The sequence below is a fragment of the Megascapheus bottae genome, chromosome 28, assembly GCF_031878675.1.
Source record: "Megascapheus bottae isolate mThoBot1 chromosome 28, mThoBot2.hap1, whole genome shotgun sequence".
Taxonomy (NCBI): domain Eukaryota; kingdom Metazoa; phylum Chordata; class Mammalia; order Rodentia; family Geomyidae; genus Megascapheus; species Megascapheus bottae.
In genome coordinates this window covers 6,208,828-6,230,126 of record NC_143536.1, presented here as the reverse complement: position 1 = coordinate 6,230,126, position 21,299 = coordinate 6,208,828, and the positions used below count along the sequence as shown (strand labels likewise).

General features: G+C 38.3%; 1 protein-coding gene across 2 annotated transcripts in view; it reads left to right on the top strand.

The window, feature by feature from the left end:
* Positions 1-21,299, top strand: part of Med13l (mediator complex subunit 13L) — a 199,022-nt gene that overhangs the window by 84,707 nt on the left and 93,016 nt on the right. For both annotated transcript variants that reach the window (XM_090320164.1, XM_090320163.1), the window contains exon 3: positions 15,844-15,928. In XM_090320164.1, the coding sequence (XP_090176290.1) occupies positions 15,844-15,928 (85 nt within the window). The remainder of the gene's footprint in view (positions 1-15,843; positions 15,929-21,299) is intronic.

The following is a 21,299-nucleotide window of genomic DNA, read 5'->3' as shown; positions in this document are numbered from 1 at the left end:
CATGATATACTTTAAAAACTACATAGTAAACAAAGTAATTAGCAGATGAGGGAAACAAATTGGACAACCTGTGTGTTATTCCTGTAGACAAGGAACTTATAGTCTACAAAAGCAGATAAACATTTAAAAGGCAATTAGATTAAAATGTGATGACAGTATCATTTCAACCTCTTTCCTGCTGAATAGGAAGGTCTCAAGTTAGAAATGGCCTGAAATAATCCCAGTTGTTGCAGGACATTGTGTTAAGTAATTTGATAGTTTCTAAGTCTGTCAGTGGGGAATGTGGTTCATTGGTGTTGCATGCTAGATGTTATCTTAGAGGCAATGGCCAATTGTTCTTTCTTAAAAGTAATATTTTTAGACTAGTTTTAGTGTGTGTGTGTGTGTGTGTGTGTGTGTGTGTGTGTGTGTGTGTTGCCGCCAGTTGTGGGGCTTGTATTCAGGGCCTGGGCACTGTCCTTGGAAACTTTTTGCTTAAGGCTAGCGCTCTCACTTGAGCCACAGTGCCACTTCCAGCTTTTTCTATGTATGTGGTACCAAGGAATTGAACCCCGGGATTTGTACATGTGAGGTGAGCACTCTACCATTAGGCTACACTCCCAGCCCTGTGTGTTTTTCTGGGTCCTTTTGTAGTTAGACTTTGATGTAATGATTTGCTACCTCAAACCTAACCTTTCCAGGTGTCTTTTTTTTTAACCACAGATTAAAGCTGTATTATAATTTTACTTCTATTTGCCTTTTGATTAGACTTTCCTCACTCATCATTTTATACAAAGAGTGCTAATAAAGACACTGAACCTTGAAAATGGATTCAATAGCACCTGGGCGTGTGTGCGTCATCCCTGAGCTTTGGTATTCAAAGCTAACACTCTACCACAGTGCCATTTTTTTGTCTTTTTTTCCTGAGTAGTTTATTGGAAATAAGAGTCTCACAAACCATGATACAGACACACCCCCACACCCCCACCTCCACACCTCTTTTGCCAATCCTGATCAAAAATAAAACAAAACAAAAAAACCCCCATAGCAACACTTTCAGAGTTTTCTGTTTATGTGGTATTGAGCAATTAAACCCAGTATTTTATGAATTGTAGGTAAGTACTCTACCACTAAGCCATATTTCCAGCCTGAGAAAACAGTTGTGTTTTTTTTTGAGGGTGGGAGTCATTTGTGGGGCTTGAACTCTGGGCCTGGGTGCTGTCATAGCTCTTCAGCTCAAGACTACTCCCCTACCCCTTGAGCCATAGCGCCACTTCCAGTTTTCTAGTGGTTAATTGGAGATAAGAGTCTCACAGACTTTAGTGCCCTGGTTGACTTTGAACCATGATCCTCAAATCTCAGCCTCTTGAGTTGCTAGGACTATAGGCGTGAACCACTGCACCCAGCTGAAAAAATTGTTTGTTTGTTTATTTATTTTTTGCCAGTCCTGGGGCTTGAACTCAAAGCTGTGTCACTGTCCTTGAGCTTTCTGAAGGCTTGTAATGCTACCCCTTGAGCCACAGGACCAGTTCTGGCTTTTCTGTGCATGTGGTATCAAGGAACCAAACCTAGGGCTTCATGTATGCTAGGCAAACATTCTACCACTAGTCCACACTCCAGGCCCATAGTTTTGCTTTTTGAGGCGGTTTTCTAATGAGTGACTGTAATATGGCAAACCAATTTTTCATCAAGCATCCTGTCATCACTTTGTGATTTCTACTAGTATATGCAGTCATCAAGATATAAGATATAACATGAAGTTTATTTTTTATCATAACTGAAATATTTATAGAAAGTTCAAGATATATGCTCTGGGTGAGGGGCGAAATGGGGACAAAAACATGAGAAGGGGTATCAATGTGTGTGAAGTAATGCACCTTCTATCTGGAGAATATAACTGTAACCTTTGTATTAATTACAATAAAAATTCAAGTGAAAAATATGCTTTATGATCTATTTACTAAATTTTATTAGGTAGTTGTACAAAAAGGTTAAAAATCCTGAAGTTAGGATTTGAGTACAGTACTTCTTGATAAATATCCCTCCTCGTGTGTGTGTGTGTGTGTGTGTGTGTGTGTGTGTGTGTGTGTGTGTGTGTGTGTGTGTGTGTGTTGGGGGGCTTGAACTAAAGGCCTGGGCATTATCCCTAAGCTCCCCCCATCCCTAAACTTTTTTGTTCAAGGCTCTCTCTTTACCATTTGAGCCCCTACTCAGGTGTTTCTGGTGGTGAATTGGATATAAGAGTCTCAAAGACTTTCCTGCCTGGGCTGGCTTTGAACTATGCTCCTCAGATCTTAGCCTCCAGAGTAGCTAGATTTGCAGGAATGAGCCACTGGCCCCTAGCCACATGTTTAACCTTGTTAGAGACAGCATAAGGAGGGTATGAGTTTCTTCTTGGACTTGAAATCTTAGCAGTGTCAGTTGGGTCAGATGTTGTTTTCGGGACAGTCACAAAGAGCCATCCAAAGCCAGGTCTGCACTTTTCAAGAAAGAATGACAGTGTGGTACTTAAGACAAATCAGGGGTTGGAGGCATGGCTCTGTTGGTAAACCCACTTACCAGTTTGATCTCAGTGCTAAAAAGGAAAGAAAAGGAAAGAGAAGACCTATATGGTGGAATATGCTGTGATAGCTAACTTTGAGAAAAATATCCTATGTTAAATGGTATGAACTATAACCTCTTTATATCTGAGCAGAGCTGGAGTTGCAGTACAGCCCTGCTGAATCTAGTTCTTTTCCAAATACAGACACCCCCTATTTATTATGGTAGGAAGTTCTGTTTCTACTGTGATTGAGACTGAGTCGTTGCCCAAGCAATACTACCTGCAAGAGGGAGGCAAGCCTGGCTGGATGTCTTGCCAGTGTCTTGGCAGTATAAGTTTGAGATTTTATGGGTATACCTCAGAAATTTGAAACTGAAGACTACTCAGGCAGTAGAAAAAAAGATAAAAGTTACTATGGAGCCTGCTTGCTACAAGTTGGAAATGGTGATTTCTTAGTTGTAGGTCTTAATATCCCTTGTATAAAATTTCCAGGGATTCTTTTCCTTATGTCTGCCTTATTAGTGTAATTTAGATTTAGTGTTTTCAGGCATCTCTGGCCTGCCTGCCTGCCCGCCCATCCGCTCTCCCTCCCTCCCTCCCTCCTTCCCTCCCTCCCTCCCTCCTTCCCTCCCTCCCTCCCTCCCTCCCTCCCTCCCTCCTTCCCTCCTTCCTTCCTTCCTTCCTTCTTCTTTTCTTTTCTTTTGTAGTTGGTGCGGTTTAGATCCTGTGCCTGGGCACTGTCCCTAAGCTCTTCAGCTCGATGCTACCATCCTACCCCTTGAGCCACAGTGCCACTTCCGGTTTTAGTGGTTAAGTGGAGATAAGAGTCTCATGGTCTTTAGTGCCTGGGCTAGCTTTGAACCTTGATCCTCAGCATTCGGCAAGCATTTTTTTTTCAGAACATAACTTTTCACTTTTATTGATTTTTTTTTTTGGTGACAGTCCTGGGACTTGAACTCAGGACCTTGGCGCTGTCCCTGAGCTTTGTATCGGCAAGCATTTTTCACACAGTAAAAATGCAACTACCTAGCCAGTGATGATACATCCATTTCTTTCCATTTATTTGTGTTTCCTTTTTCACCTGGTAACTAGAGCAGAGTAGTGGGCTGAAATAAATGAAAGTGACATTTCTATGTTCAAAAAGTGCATTTACTTTGACTGCAGGACATTTATTCTAAGTGCTACAACTATATTTTAAAGAGATTTTGTGCTTTAGACAAAATTCCACAATAGCATTCTATTACAGGTAATGCAAGGACAAACTATTCCCTCCCCAATAATGTAAGAAAATTTGACAAGTTACAGTTGTATCAGGAAAATAATCTGACAGTGCTGTCATTGATCCTGATCTTCTCAAAATAAGATCATTGGTAATTTCAGTGAATATATGCACACATTTACTATATTTGCATAAACATGAAAATACATTTTTTGTAGTCTAGTCTATCTGTTGCTTCTTCAAGCATCTATTTTTAAGCATAATGTCCAGATTTTGAGTTTTTATGGTAAAAAATATGAGATTTAGGTGTACATGGTATTGTGACAATGGTATAATTTTTCCCCCTGTTTTACAAGTAAAATAGACTTTTTTTCTTGTGCTGGCTAGTAGAAGTTACCTTTCCAATTCTCTGTGCATTCTGGAATATTTTGTCCATTGAATAGTTCAGATATGGTTCCTGTGGTATACCCTTTCTTCCTCCTCCCTTTTTCTCCCCTGGGTGGGGTTTGAATTCTGTGCTGAAATCTTGCTAGGCAGGTGTTCTATCCCTTTTGTCACATACCTAGTCCTTCCCCCCCCTTTTATTATTATTTTTTTAAATTAGCCCTCCCCCTCCTCTCTTGTCTTACCTATCCTGGAACCCAGTTCTAATTATGCTTCTCATGTAGCTGGGATGAGAGGTACATATCACCACACTTAGCCTTTTATTTGTTGAGGTGGGAAGTCTCATGAAATTTTTCTTCTCTGGCTTTGAACCTAGATTTTCCTGATTGCCATCTCCCATGTAGCTCAGATCATAGAACTTAGCTACCGTGTGGCTTCCTGGCTGGTTTGTTTGTTTATTGTAACATGTTCTTAGTGTTTAGTTGGTATAATCTATACAGAACATTTTTATGTATATTTTTCATAAGTAAATACTTCCCTTTCCTAGTAATTGTATTGTCTCCAAAATAAACATTAAGATTGAAAGGTGCAACGTGCGACTGTTTCATTATTCCAGTATTTCTCCAGCAGGGAGATATCTCAGGAATATTTGACTATGTCTGGAGCTATTTTCTGGTTGTTACATTGGGGATAGTAGATATAATTGATGTTTAATGAGTTTGGTTTAGGGATACTGCTGAATATTTGTTAGGTACAACATAGTGCTTATACCAAAATATATTTGACTTGTAATGTCAACCTTGCCTGGTTTTTCAGACCTGAAAACTAAGCCACAGTGAATACTTAAAAAAAAAAAAGTTTACATTTGCTATTTTAGTAAGCCCCATAACAAGCATGTTCTTCAAGTCTATTTAAATGAAATATGTCACTTAGAGTATAAGATGTATTTATTCTTCCTGTTACTTTTTCTGGTTAGTTCTAAGCTTGCCCATGTTTTAAGGTTTTTAAAGTGGCTGAGATACTTACAGTGAATTTATGAGAATCTATACATAGTCTGACTCTCCAACTTGCAGAAATTGCATGCAGCTACTTACTAACTGCAAGTATTGCTGCATTGTCTGTTGAAGGACTTCTGCAGCCACTCAATTACCAGTCCCCATACAGTACATCACAGGAAGCTGGCAGATACAGTGATCCATCTGTTATCACACCCATCAAGTATGTTGGCTCCAGAGGAAAAAGACTGCAGATTGAAGCTCAGTGTGTGAGAGAAGCAGAGAGATTCCAAGATGGGAATCATTCTTTCTGTTCACAAAGTCCTTTCTGGCCTTGTGACAAGTTTGACTTGCTCATTTCTAAAATAGCCTCTCAGTTTCTGGTATCATTACCTTTTCATTAATATTTTCAGGAAAATGAGAAATGTTAACATAGGTAATTATTTTTCTGAGAATGCAGTTTCTGAGAATTCATCCACTTTACTCCCTGGGAAATTTTTGGTCAGATTGTTGTAGAAAATGAGCAGTGGAAAATTGAAATTGCACAATCTGTCAAGTTTTATTTTTAAAATAGTTGTCCGTAACCTGAGCTAAAGCTAGTAGTGTAGAAGAGTTTTATGTTACTCCATTGTGGCCAATGATTTAAATATGATCACTTTCAAAGAAAGTAATTATAATTAGTTTTTTGGTGATTTGATGGGAACCCTTTTATTTCGTGGAAAGTCATAGATGTTTTATGATATCAGGGTCTTCTATAGAGTCTTTAAGACATGCATTCATGCTGTACTTAGGTTTTAAACCCTTAGTGACTCTTCTGGAGGTAAGTAGGTATTTTCAGGTCCTTGCTGTCCTGTGAATAGTCTATTTATCCAGAGTTTATCCTTTTGCACAGCATAATGTCTGATTTGGGCAGGCAAAAATCTCTCTCCAGATTACTGTCTGTATTATATGTCATTTTCCCTCAAAAGGTCAAAATGGTCAGAGAGTAAATCCAACAGGAAATTGTATCCTGCGAATTGGATCTTAGTAAGCATATTGCTTTTCCTACACTATAGTATATAACATAAATGTGAATAGTGACTGTTTCAATTTCTTTTATTCATCTTCAGTTTAAAGTACTTCTGAAAAAATGGGTTTTTAAAAATTAATCTATCCTGGACTATAATATTTGGCTTATCCTCATAGGTAAATAAAACATTTAAAGTATCTTCCAGATGAGAATGTTTGCTTGACTAAACACAAGGACTGTGTATTGCATGGTGGCACACACTTTTAAGTCTAGCTGGATTCTGATTGCCGTAGGAGGGTCACAATTTGAAGTCAGCTCTGGCAAAAGCAGGAGAGCCTACCTGAAAAAACAGACTAAAGCATAAAAGAGTGGATTCATAGCTCAAGTAACAGAATTATGTGTGTGTGCATGCGCACATGCGTCTGTGTCTGTGTGTTTTCTTTGATCCTTACCACCTCAAGACTTCCCCTTTGTATTTTATCTCCCTGATTTGTTTTTCTCGAGTGCTTTTCATCAATCATACTAATTATCAAGGATTCAAATTAAAACCTTATTTCTATCACATCTTTCATGTACTTGTTCATACAGAAATATTTTTGTTCTTTATGACTATTTAACTTTCATAGAAGTGAAGTAAATTACCACTGAGAATGCGTACAGTTTTTCATTAGTCATTTGGTAAAAGCTAAGCCTTTAATAGAAATCTGTGTTTTGCATAAAGATCCTTTGAGTCATTTCTTTTCTGCCACGACATATATCATTTCTCTTAGAGGTTGGGCAGAAGGGTCTGGAGATGTGCCTTAGTAAGTAAGCGTATGCTCAGCATGTGTGAGGCTCTGAGAGCAATTGCCTGTGTTCACATGTGTACCTGGAGTAATATTCAATTGTATTTTGTTAGGTTGTATTTTGCTCTGCTCTCAATGTTTCTCAAGGTCACAGTGTTTTTCTTTGTGGAAGATTCTCTTCACACGAAGATTGCCCCTATACATGCTATGCCAAAAAATTCCTGAGTAGCTGAAAAGACAGGAAATGAGTAAGTGAATAATTTCCTGTACTTGTATGCTACAAAGGAATTGGTGAGAGGGAGAACCTGCTGGAAGAGACGGGGCAGAGGATGAGCTAGCCAGCCACAGGTAAGGGAGGACAGAGACCCTGGGCTCATTTTGCTTCAGAAATAGATAGAAGGCTAGTGCTTTTGAATCTGGCAAGGAAAGGGAGATGGAACAAGCAGATGGAGGTGAGCTCAGGTGGGACTTTGTGGGCTGTGGTAAGGACCATTGCCATGATGTAGCTTGAAATGGTGAAAAGATCACATTACAAAGTGAATGAATTATAAACACAACATGTAATGTAGCTCTCGAAGTGCTACAACTCCCCCAAGGCTTCCTGAATGCACCATCACTATGAAAACTCTCCTGTCCCCCTTAGTGATAAATGCTAAGTGAAGTACCCGTCTCCCCCCCCCCCCCCCTCCTCCTCCTCCTCCTCCTCTTTTTCTTCTTCTTCTTTTTCTTCTTCTTCTTCTTCTTCTTCTTCTTCTTCTTCTTCTTCTTCTTCTTCTTCTTCTTCTGCTGCTGCTGCTGCTGCTGCTGCTGCTGCTGCTGCTGCTGCTGCTGCTGCTGCTGCTGCTGCTGCTGCTGCTTCTTCTTTTTGGCTGTTCCTGAGACTTAAACTTAGGACCTGGGTACTGTCCTTGGATACTTTTTGCTCAAGGCCATAGTGCTCTGCCACTTGAGCTACATTTCCACTTCTGGCTTTTTCTGTGTATGGGATACCGAGAAATCAAACCCAGGTCTTCATGCATGCTAGGAAAGCACTCTTATTACTAGGCCACACTCCCGGCACCTGAAGTAACTTTTCTAGTTAGGCTTTGTAGCTTACAAAAAGAAGAATTAATATGGTCAAACACCTATTGATAAAAGATTTACATGTTTCAAAAGGTAATTTGAGCAGGGCACAGTGGTTCACGCCTGTAATCCTAGCTACTCAGGAGGCTGAGATCTGAGGGTCAAGGCCGGGGCAAAAAAGGACCTGAGACTCTTATCTCCAATTAACCTCTAGACAAAGGGGAAGTGGGATTGACTCAAGAGAAGGGTGGTAGCCTTGAGCTGAAGAGCTCTGGGACAGCGCCCAGGCCGAGTTCAAGCCCCATGACCCACTCCAAAACAATAGCCACAATAACAACAAAACCCTTGAGTTAATTATTTCATGAAATAATTACTCTATGAAAACTATAAGTGTTGCAAAGATTCTAAGGTTAGCCTAATTAAAATTAATCTATAATGTTTAACTTTAGTATTGGTTTGTTTTTTGTTCTATATGACAAGGGGTATAAATTGCTTGTCTTTTTTAACATTGGAAATACTCAGAATCTTTGTAGTACACCTCATTAGAAGTGTGCAATTTGAGAGCTGGAAAGAATTTCAAGGAAAGTGCAAAAGAAACAATTGAGCAAGTAAAGTATTAGCATTGCTTTTGGATCAGACTTTCTGGTATCTGGGCCCATTTGCTTTCCAGTGCTTTGCAAATTATGTCCTCTTTATAAACTCTTGGTATTTATCTTGTCAAGTGAGCTCTGTAGAACATCATAATTTATAATGGATAAAACTATAATGGGAGCCAGGCTGGTAGGGTAATCTGTAATCCTGGCATCAGGCTGTTAAGGCTGGAGGATTGGAGTTCCAGGCCATGTTGGACTACATAGTGTCTCAATCAAAAGGCAAAAAACAGAAACAAAAACAAAACAAAAAAACTAAACTAAACTAAAAAAAACTTCCCAAGTTCACCAGGGAGTAAAACTGCAGCTATAGTTTTGGTGCTGTAGATATAGAAAGGACTGGAAGAAGTAGCAGAGCTCTTTTTAGGATGTGAGTCCTCAGAGCACTACTGGGAGAAAACCTACTGCTGTCTCATCTGTTCTAGATGGTGAGATTCTGATGTTGTGTGGTACACATTCACTTCAACACACAGGGTTTTAATGCATGTTATGGTTTATTGGTTCATCTATAGACATATTAGAGTAAGCTTCAGGTGTTTGGATTTCTTACCTGGTGTGTTATCATGGGTTGAAAAAAACTTCTTAACCTCAACAGTGTAAAATTGCTCACATATTTTTCTGTGTTACAAATCTGTTTTTTTTGTTGGTCATGGGGCTTGACCTCTGGGTTTGGGTACTTTCTCTGAGTTCTTCAGCTCAAGGCTAGCACTGTACCATTCTGAGCCACAGCACTGCTTCTGGTTTTCTGGTGGTTAATTAGAGATAAAAGCCTCATGAATTTTGTGCCCAGGCTGGCTTTGAATTGCAGTCCTCAGATCTCAGCCTCCTAAATAGCTAGGATTATAGGCGTGAGCCACCACTCCCAGCACACGTCTGTTTTTTTATTCTCTCCCCCACCCCCAGTTCTCCCCCCCCCTTTTTTTTTACTGAGTCAGCAACCCTGGAGTGAGCCCCTCATGCTTATTAGACAAGTGCTCTACCACTGTCCCCCAACTCTTAATTATCTAGCTTTAAAGCTATTTTGTTTTGTGACCCAGATTTTTCCTCTAGTTTTTCTTATTTCTATTCTTTTATTCTTTTAATATTTTTGTGTAATTTTTGGTTAATGTACTTAGCACAGTTTTAACTGTGATCTTTTAGTTCCTCTCAAACACTTTTCCTCCACTTAACCACCAAACTCTTTGTGCACTAATAGCCTAGCATATGTGAACCTTACTTAAATGGCTGAAATTGAAAGTGTTCAGAGAGAGATTCACTTTTTCAAATTCCATTAAAAATGGACTTTGCATATTGCAGTGTAATGAGACTTATAACTTCTCTAACTTAAATTAGGGCTTTTTATATTTATAGCTTGGGCCTTCTTCAGGTGCAGTAACTGATGGTTGTTAGGTGATGTGGGAAACAATTATTCTACACTTTTAATGAAAAGCACATTTTAAATATTGTTGAAATCAATACAAACAGGTTTTCGTTCTTGGACTATCTTTTTAAAGTGAAAGTGAATTATTTTTGTAATAAAACTAGCAAGAAAAAGCTGAGAGAACAACTTATTTGTAGTTAAAAAGTAAGTTAATGGCGGGGTGGGGTGACGACTGGGAGAGTATTGGAGGGGATAGCAATGTTGAAGAAGTAATATACCCATTGCCTGACAAATGTAACTATAACCCCTCTTTACATCACCCCAACAATAAAACAAATTAAAAGAAGTAAGTTAGCGGTAAAAGAATCAAGAGAAGATAGATCACTAATAATTGTAGTTAAAATGACAAAAACAGTTTTCATACTTGCCTCTGAAGATGCATATATAGGCAGGAGCTTATTTAATAAGAGGTCTTATCTATTTGCTACAGACTGTATGGCAAAGGCAAGCTGGAGTTAGTACTCATCAGGTCTGAAGGAGATGGGTCCAGAGCTAGGTCTGAAGCAACCTTTGTGTACCAGGCCTTCATAGTAGCCAGCTCCTCCTTCTCATATTTATGCATTCACATTTATTCTGTCCCTTCCCCTGTTTCTCCCTCCCTCTCTTCCTTTTTGCTGCATTTGCTATTTTAACCTATCAGTTAAAAATAATTACTATGTTGTTATGGCTGGTAGTTTATATAGGAAAAATATTCTGTCTCTTAATTAAAGGTGATTATAGTTTTTTACCCATCTATAAATGTGCTTGTGTGTAACGAGAATGCATTAGTCTCGGCCTGATGTGCGAAATGAAAAGCAGCAAGAAGCAATACCATTGTTATCACTCCAGGCGTGTCTAATGAATCGTGTTTCCATGTTCTCTCGGTCACGCCACAGAGTGCCCTCAGCCAGGGCTAAACCTTCTGTAAAATGCTCTTTAAGATTGTTGTAGCAGGAACACTCTGGATGAGTGGGGGTGGGGAGAGAACGCCAAAGAGACAGCTGCATTTCAAAGTTACAGCTCCGAGGATCACTCAGTCTAATAGCAGTGATAGACAACTGTTTAGACTTTCATGTAAAAGACAATTTGGATAGTCAGTCATGTACATGCTGGTTTGTGTGTATGTGGTGGGGGGTGGCTATCACATGCACAAGGAAAGAATTTTATATTTGATTCATTCAGTTGTGGCAATCTTGAAATCAATAATTGAGCCATCTTCAGCAACACCATTATTCTTCAAGAAGCTTATGTAAAAAAAGTTTATAAAGATGTTTATTTGTAGCATTGATGGTTTCAAATGTAAGTAAATGCTCTAAGTGAATCACATGTATTTTCTTTTTTTGATTGATTTTTTATTGTAATTAATTAATAGAAGGGTTACAGCTATATTTGCCAGATAAAAGTGCATTACTTCACATAGATTGATACCCCTTCTCGTGTTTTTGTCCCCATTTCCTTCATCTTGTTCCCCTTTCCTTTCCTATTTCAAATAAATAAATGTATGTACAATATATCAGGTAACAAAATCAGATACAGTAACTATGAGATTAACCAAAGGGCATAAAAGAAAAGAGAAATAACATAGTACATTAAGAACAACAATCACACATTATATAGCTCTTGTTTCCATATCCTGGAGGTCCTTTCACATTATATAGCTCTTGTTTCCATATCCTGGAGATTCTTTCATTTGGCCTCATCCTATATCACATGTATTTTCTTTTTGAAAGTTTACTTTATCTTGTGATCATTCTTGTCCTGATGTTGAGCTTCTTGATAATTTCTGAACTTGGCCTATTATTCTAAAATTAAAAGGTCTTAATAACAGTAGCTTTACTTTAAAATATTTCAAACATGTAAGCTTTTAACAGTGAAGAAAGTCTGGAAAGTGCAAAGACGTAAAGGACAAAATAATTCCAGCAACCCAGGATAACCATCAATTTTGATAATTGCCCTTTCTGGACCCTTCTTTGTTCATATATTTTTAAGCATGGTAATTAAGAGCATGCAGTAGTTTTAAAAGACAAACAGTAACAGTAATATCTTTGAAAGGAGTACGTAGTGAATGGGAACCAATTTAGTTGTTAGGAGTCAATAGTAGTCACTGTGTAGGATCTGTTTTTCAATATGTAGCTATTAAAGTAATGTTGAAGCCTGTTTTCTGTATCCCTTATCCTTTGAAGGTCTTGAGCAGTTCATCTAGAAATTTAGTTTTAGAGCCTTCATTTGGAATTTCACGGCCTTTATGTGGAGTCCTGTGATCCACTGAAATGCTAACTTGGGCCAAGTCTCTACTGTTAAAATGTACTGTAGTTGCCATCATTAAAATTCTGGTTATTCTACAACTGGCAGTGGACTCTGCTGCTAGAGATCCCTTTTGTCTATTGAATGGTGTCAACAGTTAAAATCACTTTAACTTTCAAATAGGACTGAACAAGTGACTCTTTTGATATATACTTTTTATTCCTAATTATTTTTGCTCTAGACTAGTGCTCTACCACTAGAGCTACAGCTCCACTTCTGGCTCTTTTTGCTGGTTAATTGGAGATAAGAGTCTCATGACTTTCTTGCCCAACCTGGCTTTGACTTATGATCTTCAGATACCTGAGTACCTATGATTACAGGTATGAGCCACTGGCATCTGGCTCCTTATTCTTAACTGATCAATAAATTGAAATTGGGAAAATTATAATCCATTTTAACAGATTTGTTCAGTAGATAACCAAGTGTTCTATTACCTGAGAGCAATTCAAACTGCTAACCAGGTTGAATTTGAATTTGCTGACAATAAGTCCATTTAATTATGAATAACTTTACCGGCACCATAACCATGATCAATCACTTGTATTAACAGCATTATACAAATAATGCTGGGGTTTTTGTGTGTGTGTGTGGATCATGGGACTTGAACTTTGGGCCTGGGCAGTGTCCCTGAACTCTTCAGCTCAAGGCTATTGCTCTACCCATTGAGCTACAGCACCACTTCTGTTTAATTGGAGATGAGTCTTTAGTGCCTGGATGGATTTGAACTGTGGGTCCTCAGATCTCAGCTTCCTGTGTAGCTAGGATTATAGGCATGAGCCACTGTGCCCAACATAATGCTGAAGTTTGAAGTTATTTTTCTTTGTTCAAATTTTTGTTGTCCCCCCCCGCCTCCCCAACCTGCTGGTCCTGGCACTTGAACTCAGAGTTTGGATGCTGTCCCTTTGTATTCAAGATTAGCACTCTACTACTTGAACCACAGCACCACTTCCAGTTTTTTCTGCGTAGTTTATTGGAGATAAGAATCTCACAGCAGGGCTGGGAGTTTGGCCTAGTGGTAGAGTGCTTGCTTATCATGCACGAAGACCCAGGTTCAATTCCTTGGTACCACATATATAGAAAGAAGCCAAAAGTGGTGCTGTGGCTCAAGTGGTAGAGCTCTAGCATTGAGAAAACCCAAGTACAGTGCTCAGACCCTGAGCCCAAGCCCAGAACTGGCAAAAAAAAAAAAAAAAAAAAAACTCACAGGAACTTTTCTGCCCAAGCTGGACAGATCTCAGCCTCCTGAATAGCTAGCATTGCAGCCATGAGCTACCAGCACCCAGCTTTGTTGTCAGTTTTTTCTTTTGGGGGGGGGTGAGGGAGCAGGGGAGGCTAGACTTGGAGCTTAAACTCAGGGCCTGGACACTAACTTTGAGCTCTCTCAATGCTAGTGCTCTATCACTTGAGCCACAGAAACACTTCTGGCTTTTTCTATGTATGTGGTACTCAGGATTTGAACCCAGGGCTTCTTGCATGCTAGTCAAGCACTCTACCACTAGGTCACACTCTTTGGCCCTGTTGTCAATTTTTAACAAATGTGATGCATCAAACCTTTTCTTTCTTTTAAGTATTTTATTTGATGGAGTACATAAGATTAAATTGGTGCTTTGTTATTATAATGTCTGCTTATTGTACTTCTTTGGAAGTAGATATAAAATCTGAAAATTCTTTTTGGACTACATTTGTATATGTTGAAATAGAGGTTGAAAACAAAGGTAGCGGGCAGGTTATAAATCTTGTCTTAGTGCCAGCCTGTCACTGGAATGTATCTTGGAAACAATATTCTTATTTGTATGCCTTGCTTTAAACCATTAGTATTTCTGGAGTTTAGAGCAAAAGTTGATATTCAGTAGTTTAAAATACCTGAATAAGAAGTAACATCCCTGAAAAACGCCACGTCCCCCCAAATTTGCACTCACCAGTGTTGGAGCTGGACTCAGTGTTCTGGATAATAGATTTCATTAGTTTTGATGCTTGAGGTAAAAAAGCAGTAGGTGGGAGTCAGAAGTGTTTTTGATGTCTAGATGTTCATTTCAGCTGTTGCTGCAATATGATACATTAAAAGGAAATGTATATCATAGCTTAGAGGAAATATGTATTCTTTGAAGGTAATTCTACTTTTAAACTGTTCAAGGCAAGAGTGACCTGAATTCTAAAAACCTAAGCTTGAATTTCTTCAGGGCTTCACAATCTTTATGTTCGTTCCCCTTTACTGTATTACTGTATCCCACCCTTCCTCCCCTACTTTTTTCTCCTTCAAGTGAAGTATGTCAGTTGTGTTTGAGGAACTGGAAGAGATATCTTCCCATGAATTCTGCTAGGAAATACAAAATCACTGAGTATTTTGCTGCTTTGGTACCTTGCCAAATTGGCCCCTCTGTCCCCCACCCCTAAACATTTTGTGCAGTTTTTCTTTTTCTTTTTTCTTTTTTTTTTTTTGCCGGTCCCGGGCTTGAGCTCAGGGCATGAGCCCTGTCCTTGAACTTTCTCAAGGCTAGAGCTCTACCTCTTGAGCCTCAGCACCACTTCCAGCTTTTTTCTGTATATGTGGTACCGAGGAATCGAACCCGTGTCTTCGTGCATGCTAGGCAAGCACTCTACCACTAGGCTAAACTTCCGGGACCTGCAGTTTTTCTTTTAAAGACACTCATCTTCAAGGAGTAAAAAAAAATTTTTTTTTTGCAGACTTGAAAGAAGTTATAAACTTAGAGGATTATGAATAATTATTTGGGCACTAAGCAGTAATCATTGCTACTTAAAATTTTGTTATATTGTCTCTTGCTAAAATCCATATAGTACATTTTTTACAGTTTGATTATGAGTATTATATATATAATACTCAATATATATATATATATATATATATATATATATATAATTTTTGCCAGTCCTGGGCTTGGGCTCAGGGCCTGAGCACTGTCCTTGGACTTTCTCAAGGCTAGCACTCTACCACTTGAGCCTCAGCACCACTTCCGGCTTTTTTCTATGTATGCGGTACTGAGGAATCAAACCTGGGTCTTCATGCATGCTAGGCAAGCACTCTACCACTAGGCCAAACTCCCAGCCCCTATGAGTATTATATTTAAAAATGCTAGGTAGCAGCAATTTCAGCATATTCTGATAATAGCTTTTACAGTTTAATTGAGATTAATGTCAGAAGTTTTTCTTTGGACTTAGGCAGCAGTTGTAATACTTAGCTTGGTTTTCATTCTTAAGTTGGTTGTAATAGGCAAAACTATAGGAGAATGTTTTAATTTAGGAATTTTTGTTTTTGTTTTATTTTGCCATTCATTTATTGCAAGAGAACATCAGTTAGGAATTTAATGTAAAATTTATAATAGTATACTGGGCTGTTGGGAATGTCTCTGTTGTTCGTTCTCTGGGTGCTGATACTTTTTTTCTGATTAAATTAATTAACTCATTAACTTTGCTTTAGAGAAAATGTTAATTTTTTTTTATTTGGATGTCCTTTTTACTGGTTCTTTTTTTTTTCTTTTTTCTTTTTCTTGTTTCAGTTGTTGAAGAAGGACTGTGGGAAAATGGCCTTTCCTATGAATGTAGGACGCTGCTCTTCAAAGCAATCCACAATCTATTAGAAAGGTAAGAGAGACACAGCATGGCAGTAGAATTGAACACTCTGGTTTATGGCAAGGTATTTAGGGTGTCTGGATGCAGTACTTTCACTATTGGTATCAATATCAATATGTAAACTAGAAATCTGTAGTTTTTTTTTTTTTTAGTTTAGTTTTTATTTTGATGTAATTGCAAACTTAGAAAAGTTTCAGGCATAGGACACAAATCATAACATGCTTCCCCTCCCTAACTGTGTATATATTTCCTGCTTTTTATGTTTTATTTTGTTCTCTGAACCATTTATAGACTAAGAGGGATGTATTTTTTTCCCCTTGAGTATTTGTGTGTATATTTCCGGACAAGGCAGCTCTCATTTATCTGAGTATCATTATGAAACTCTTAACATGTTTACCATTGCACACATTTAGTGTAGAACCTGGCATCTCCATGGTGTGAAGTAGGTGTCATCAGTTGTTGCACTTGTGTTCTACTTTGTCTTTATTGCCATTGCCAATTTTGGGGACTATAGGGCATATCTTTCCATCAATTTGACATTTATTGATTTTTCTATAATCAAATTAAGATTAAGCTTTCTAATGTAATGTCATAGAAGTGATGTTTTATGCCACTCAGTTACTTAATAAGGAGGCAGAGATTTCAGTGTCATTAACAGTGTTAGATTTTGTTTTGATGCTGATACCGGGGCTTGGCCTCAGGGCCTTGGCTGTCACTCTGCCTTCTCTGCTCATGGTTGGTGCTCTTGCTATCCCTAAATTATCTTGGTTAAGGCTGGGGCTCTTCTTTGAACCACATGTGTACTTAAAGCCTTGTGGTGATTAATCAGAGGTAAGAGTCTAATGGACTTTCCTGTTCAGATTGGCTTAAACTGGCATCTTTAAATATTAACTTTCTGTGTAATGTTAGTTTTTGTATGTTACCGTCCCTTCTATTATTATGAGTTCATCTTATAAGGATAGATGTTCATTCCCTCTGAATCTCATAAATTTAGATTTGTGAATTCGTATTTTATTTCATTATTCATTGCTCTCATCATTCATATTGTTACTTAATGTTCTGTCAGGTTTGGCTTTAGGAAACCCTTTCTTGGTGTCCCTTTGATCCACCCTTATTTTACCTCCCTCCCTCCCTCCCTCCCTCCCTCCCTCCCTCCCTCCCTCCCTCCCTCCCTCCCTCCCTCCCTCCCTTCTTTCAACTTGAAATAAGAGCCTGCACACTGTTCTTGGACACTTTTTGCTCAAGGCTAGTGCTCAGCCACGTGAGTCACAGCACCGCTGTGACCTTTTCTATGGATGTGGTACCAAGAAATCAAACCCAGGGCTTTGTGCATGCTAGCTGAGCACTCTACCACTAAAGCACACTCCCCACCCCAGATACCCTCTTACTTTCTAATACAATAGTTTGTTCCATGCTGTCAGAGATGTTTAGATGGAAAAGAATGGATTAGTTAAGAACATTTATGGAAAAACTTTTTACCTGAAGAGTCTGTGGATGTTATTTTAGGTGAAAGGACATCCCAAACCATGGACTTTGTCACCACAGTATACTGCTTATGATAGATGAGCTACAGTTGTCATCTTGAAAGGTCCCACTGCTTAAATATTTCTGTTTCTTAATCTGAACTTCAGTTCCTTATCCTGAGATTTGGAGTAGCTGTATAGCTATTCTTTCAATTAGTATTTGGCAATTCTCTCTCTTACTGGAAAATGAGACAGAACAAAAATAGTTATAAGCTACTTTCAGAAAAAATATGGAAAGTTATTTCCATAATCCTATATGATAATGAAGTTCTTATTACTAATTTATCTTTTAAGCAATTATAGTTATATAAAATTTCAAGATAAAGGCTCAGAACATATACTTCATGCTTTTTATGTGATGATTTATTCTTTTCAGAAAAATAATATTGAAGCTGGGCGTGGTGGCTCACACCTGTAATCCTAGCTACTCGGGAAACAGATCTGAGGATCTCCTTTCAAAGCCAGTTCAAAGCCAGCCTGAGACTCTTATCTCCAGCTAACCACCAGAAACCGGAAGTGTCCCTGGGGCTCAAGGGGTAGGGTGGTAGCCTTTAGCTGAAGAGCTCAGGGACAATGCCCAGGTCCAGATTTCAAGTCCCACAACTGAAGGGGGAAAAAAAAAAGAGAAAAAAGAAAAATAATATTGACTTTGTGGTTGATCTGTTTGATCTGGGTTTTTTTTCCCCGCTCCCATTCTTGTGTTTTAAATGGTAGCACATTTTCTTTGTTAGAAGACCAGGAATATTAAGGGAGAAGAGAAATATACATAAAGTAATTCACTTATTCTGGGCTCATGAATGCAGAATTTATGATGGAAATTAAAGCCCAGCTGAAGCAGAATTATTGTTTTTAAGAAAATTAATTGCAACATGGAGTAAAATTTGGAACAGATCTGAAGAACTTTATGTTTTATTGGAACTTTTGGTTTTATTTATTTACTTGACTAGGTGTCCTAACCACACTGAACCTTAGTCACTATCCTATAAATCAAGTTTGGGATACTATGCCTTATAATATGTGCCATATATTGCTTGAAATGTTAATGCCATTAATACCTTTTTCTTATGAATTATTTCACATAATGTGTATTCTTTTTTTTTTGTACTGTAAAGTACCCACAGCACTATTTATTGCCATATGAATAGAATCTTAATTCTTTTTTTGGGCACGTCTAATTCTCCCTATAAACTGGAGGGACACATTCCCATATAATGTGTATTCTTGAGCATTTCATTTGAATAATCCCAGAATGACCTATTTGAATCTTCCTATATGGATGAATTTTGAGATGATTGAAGTATCTTTTTGCTAAGAAAATAATAACCAAGCTCCCTTTACTATGTTTCATGTGGAAAGCTTGAGGTTGGTTGGTTGTTTTTTAAAATGCCAGTTCTGGGGCTTGAACTTAGGTTCTAGGAGCTGTTCCTGAGCTTTTTTTGCCCAAAGGTTGTATTCTACTACTTGAATCACAGGTCCACTTCTGGTTTATTTGTTGAGACAAGAGTCTCATGTGGGCTTTTCTTAGATATCAGCCTCCTGAGTTAGCTTGGGTTATAGACACGAGCCACTGGTGCCTGGGGATAGCTTGTGATTCTTGTGAAAAAACTGTGCTAGTTCTTTTGTCCTACTGAAAATGTCTGTATCAAAATTTAAGTTTTACGAATTACAGCCATTCGTTTTAAATGATGGTGCTTAGTACTTTTCACTGTCCGCAGAAGTTGGAAGGGCTGATGGCTACCTGCCATGATTCAGATCACTTGCTTTAACTTTTATTTGTTTACAATGCAAACTTACTGAGATATATTTTGTTATCATTTTCTGTTGTTGTTGTTGTTGTTGTTGTTGTTGTGTGTGTGTGTGTGTGTGTGTGTGTGTGTCTGTGTCTGTGTGTCTGTCTATGTCTGTGTGTCTGTGTGTGTCTTTTCTACCCCTTTAAAGTGTTAGTTTCTGGAGTAAAAAAATCAAAACTAAGGTTATCTAAATAGATCACAAGGACTGTAATTCCTTCTAGCATCTGTATAGCTCTTGAACCAATGTTTTCTTTAGTGCGAATATAAAGAAAGCTTTTATAAGGTATTTTCATTTTTTAAGCATTAATGATGTTTAATTAAAAGGGAATTCATGTACTACTTTGAGAAGCTCTCATTTATAAATTGATCTTTATAAAAGGCTATATTTACGAGGGTATATTGAATGATGCCACTGAGGCTATTTGCTACAAATAATTTCACCATAGAAATTAACAAACACTTCAGTTTTCAGAGTGAAGAAGACAATTTCATTTTGTGTTTGTTTTCTGGTGCTGAGGTCTTTCTATGTGGATGTTGTGTAGAATAGTTTAAATTCTCAGGTAATTTAATATATTTTGATTTTTTCATTTCTCATAACTCTTTAATATTTGCCCCATACTGTATTTATAATATACATAAAGGCAAAGTCATCCATCTATTAAAACACAAAATAATTACCGCTGTGTATTTTTCTATAAAGGTATTAGCGCACGCTAGCATATTGGGCTATTGTTTCATATGTTTTTTCCAGGGTAACACATATCTACTATTATTTATTTGTTTGTTTGTTTGTTTATTTATTTAATTTACTTTCAGTCATGGGGCTGGAACTCTGTACCTGGGTGTTGTCCCAGAGCTCTTCAGCTCAAGGTTACCATCTTACCCTTTGAGCCACAGCACTACTTCTGGTTTTCTGGTGGTTTAATTGGAGATAAAAGTCTCATAGACTTTAGTGCCCAGGATGGCTTTGAACTTTGATCCTCAGATCTCATGGGCCTAAATTGCTAGGATTACAGGCATGAGGCACTGTGCCTGGCATCCATTAATCTCTTTCTTATTTACCTTCATTGACAGGTGATATTTTAGGTTTTGGCTTTACCACTTGATTGTGTGAGCTTGCTGATATTTTACTTATAAAGGACTGTTTGGTTAGTTCAGTACCTTTCTTATTATAAGACCTTAGTGGATGATTAATTGTTTGCTAAAAGAAATTTAGTAAAATAATACTATTTGCCTATTGTGGGCTAAAAGCCACATTGCAAATTCTAGATTCCCATTTCATAATGTCCTTTTTATGTGGTCGTAAGTTCTTTGGACAATTTTGGTATGTGAACAGATTTCCAAAAGAGCTCTTCTGTCTTCAGAGAACAGTTAACATTGAGCAGAAATCAATTTTCTTCATTTTAATACTGTTCTGCCAGGGAAGGAATCCAATATAATTCATCTAACCCTAACTCCACATGGTGGCCTGTGCAGTGTCACACCTGAGTGGGTTTCCCCCAGTCTGTAGTTATTATCATAAAATCTTGACTTTTCTGCCTCTGTGGCAGCCCTCTTCCCGCGCCCCCCCACCCCCCCCCCCTCCGCCCCGGTCCTGGGGCTCGAACTATAGTCCTGGGCACTATCCATGAACACTTTTTGCTCAAGCACTCTGCCACTTGAGCCACAGCATCAGAATGTGATACTGAGAAATCAAACCCAGAGAGCTTTTTGCATGTTAGGCAAGCACTCTACCACTAGGCCATGCTCTCAGCCCATGTGTCAGCCCTCTTTTAAGCCCCATTTCCGTTTTGATTGCCATCGGTCTGCTTTAAGATTCTGTGAATATTTTTCCATGTATTGCTATTGCCTATTTTTTCTATTAGGATAGGCTCAGGTGTGCTGCATTAACAAAAGAGCTGAACAATCCTCCTGGCTCACACCAGTAGAAATGTATTTCTTATGCCTGTTACAAATCCAGCATGAACTGTTGACCACAGTACTACATTATAGCCTCTCCTCAGGTCCCCTGCTCACACAGACTTTTGCTTTCACTTCCCAAGTGTTGCATGCCATTTTTGCTCACATTTT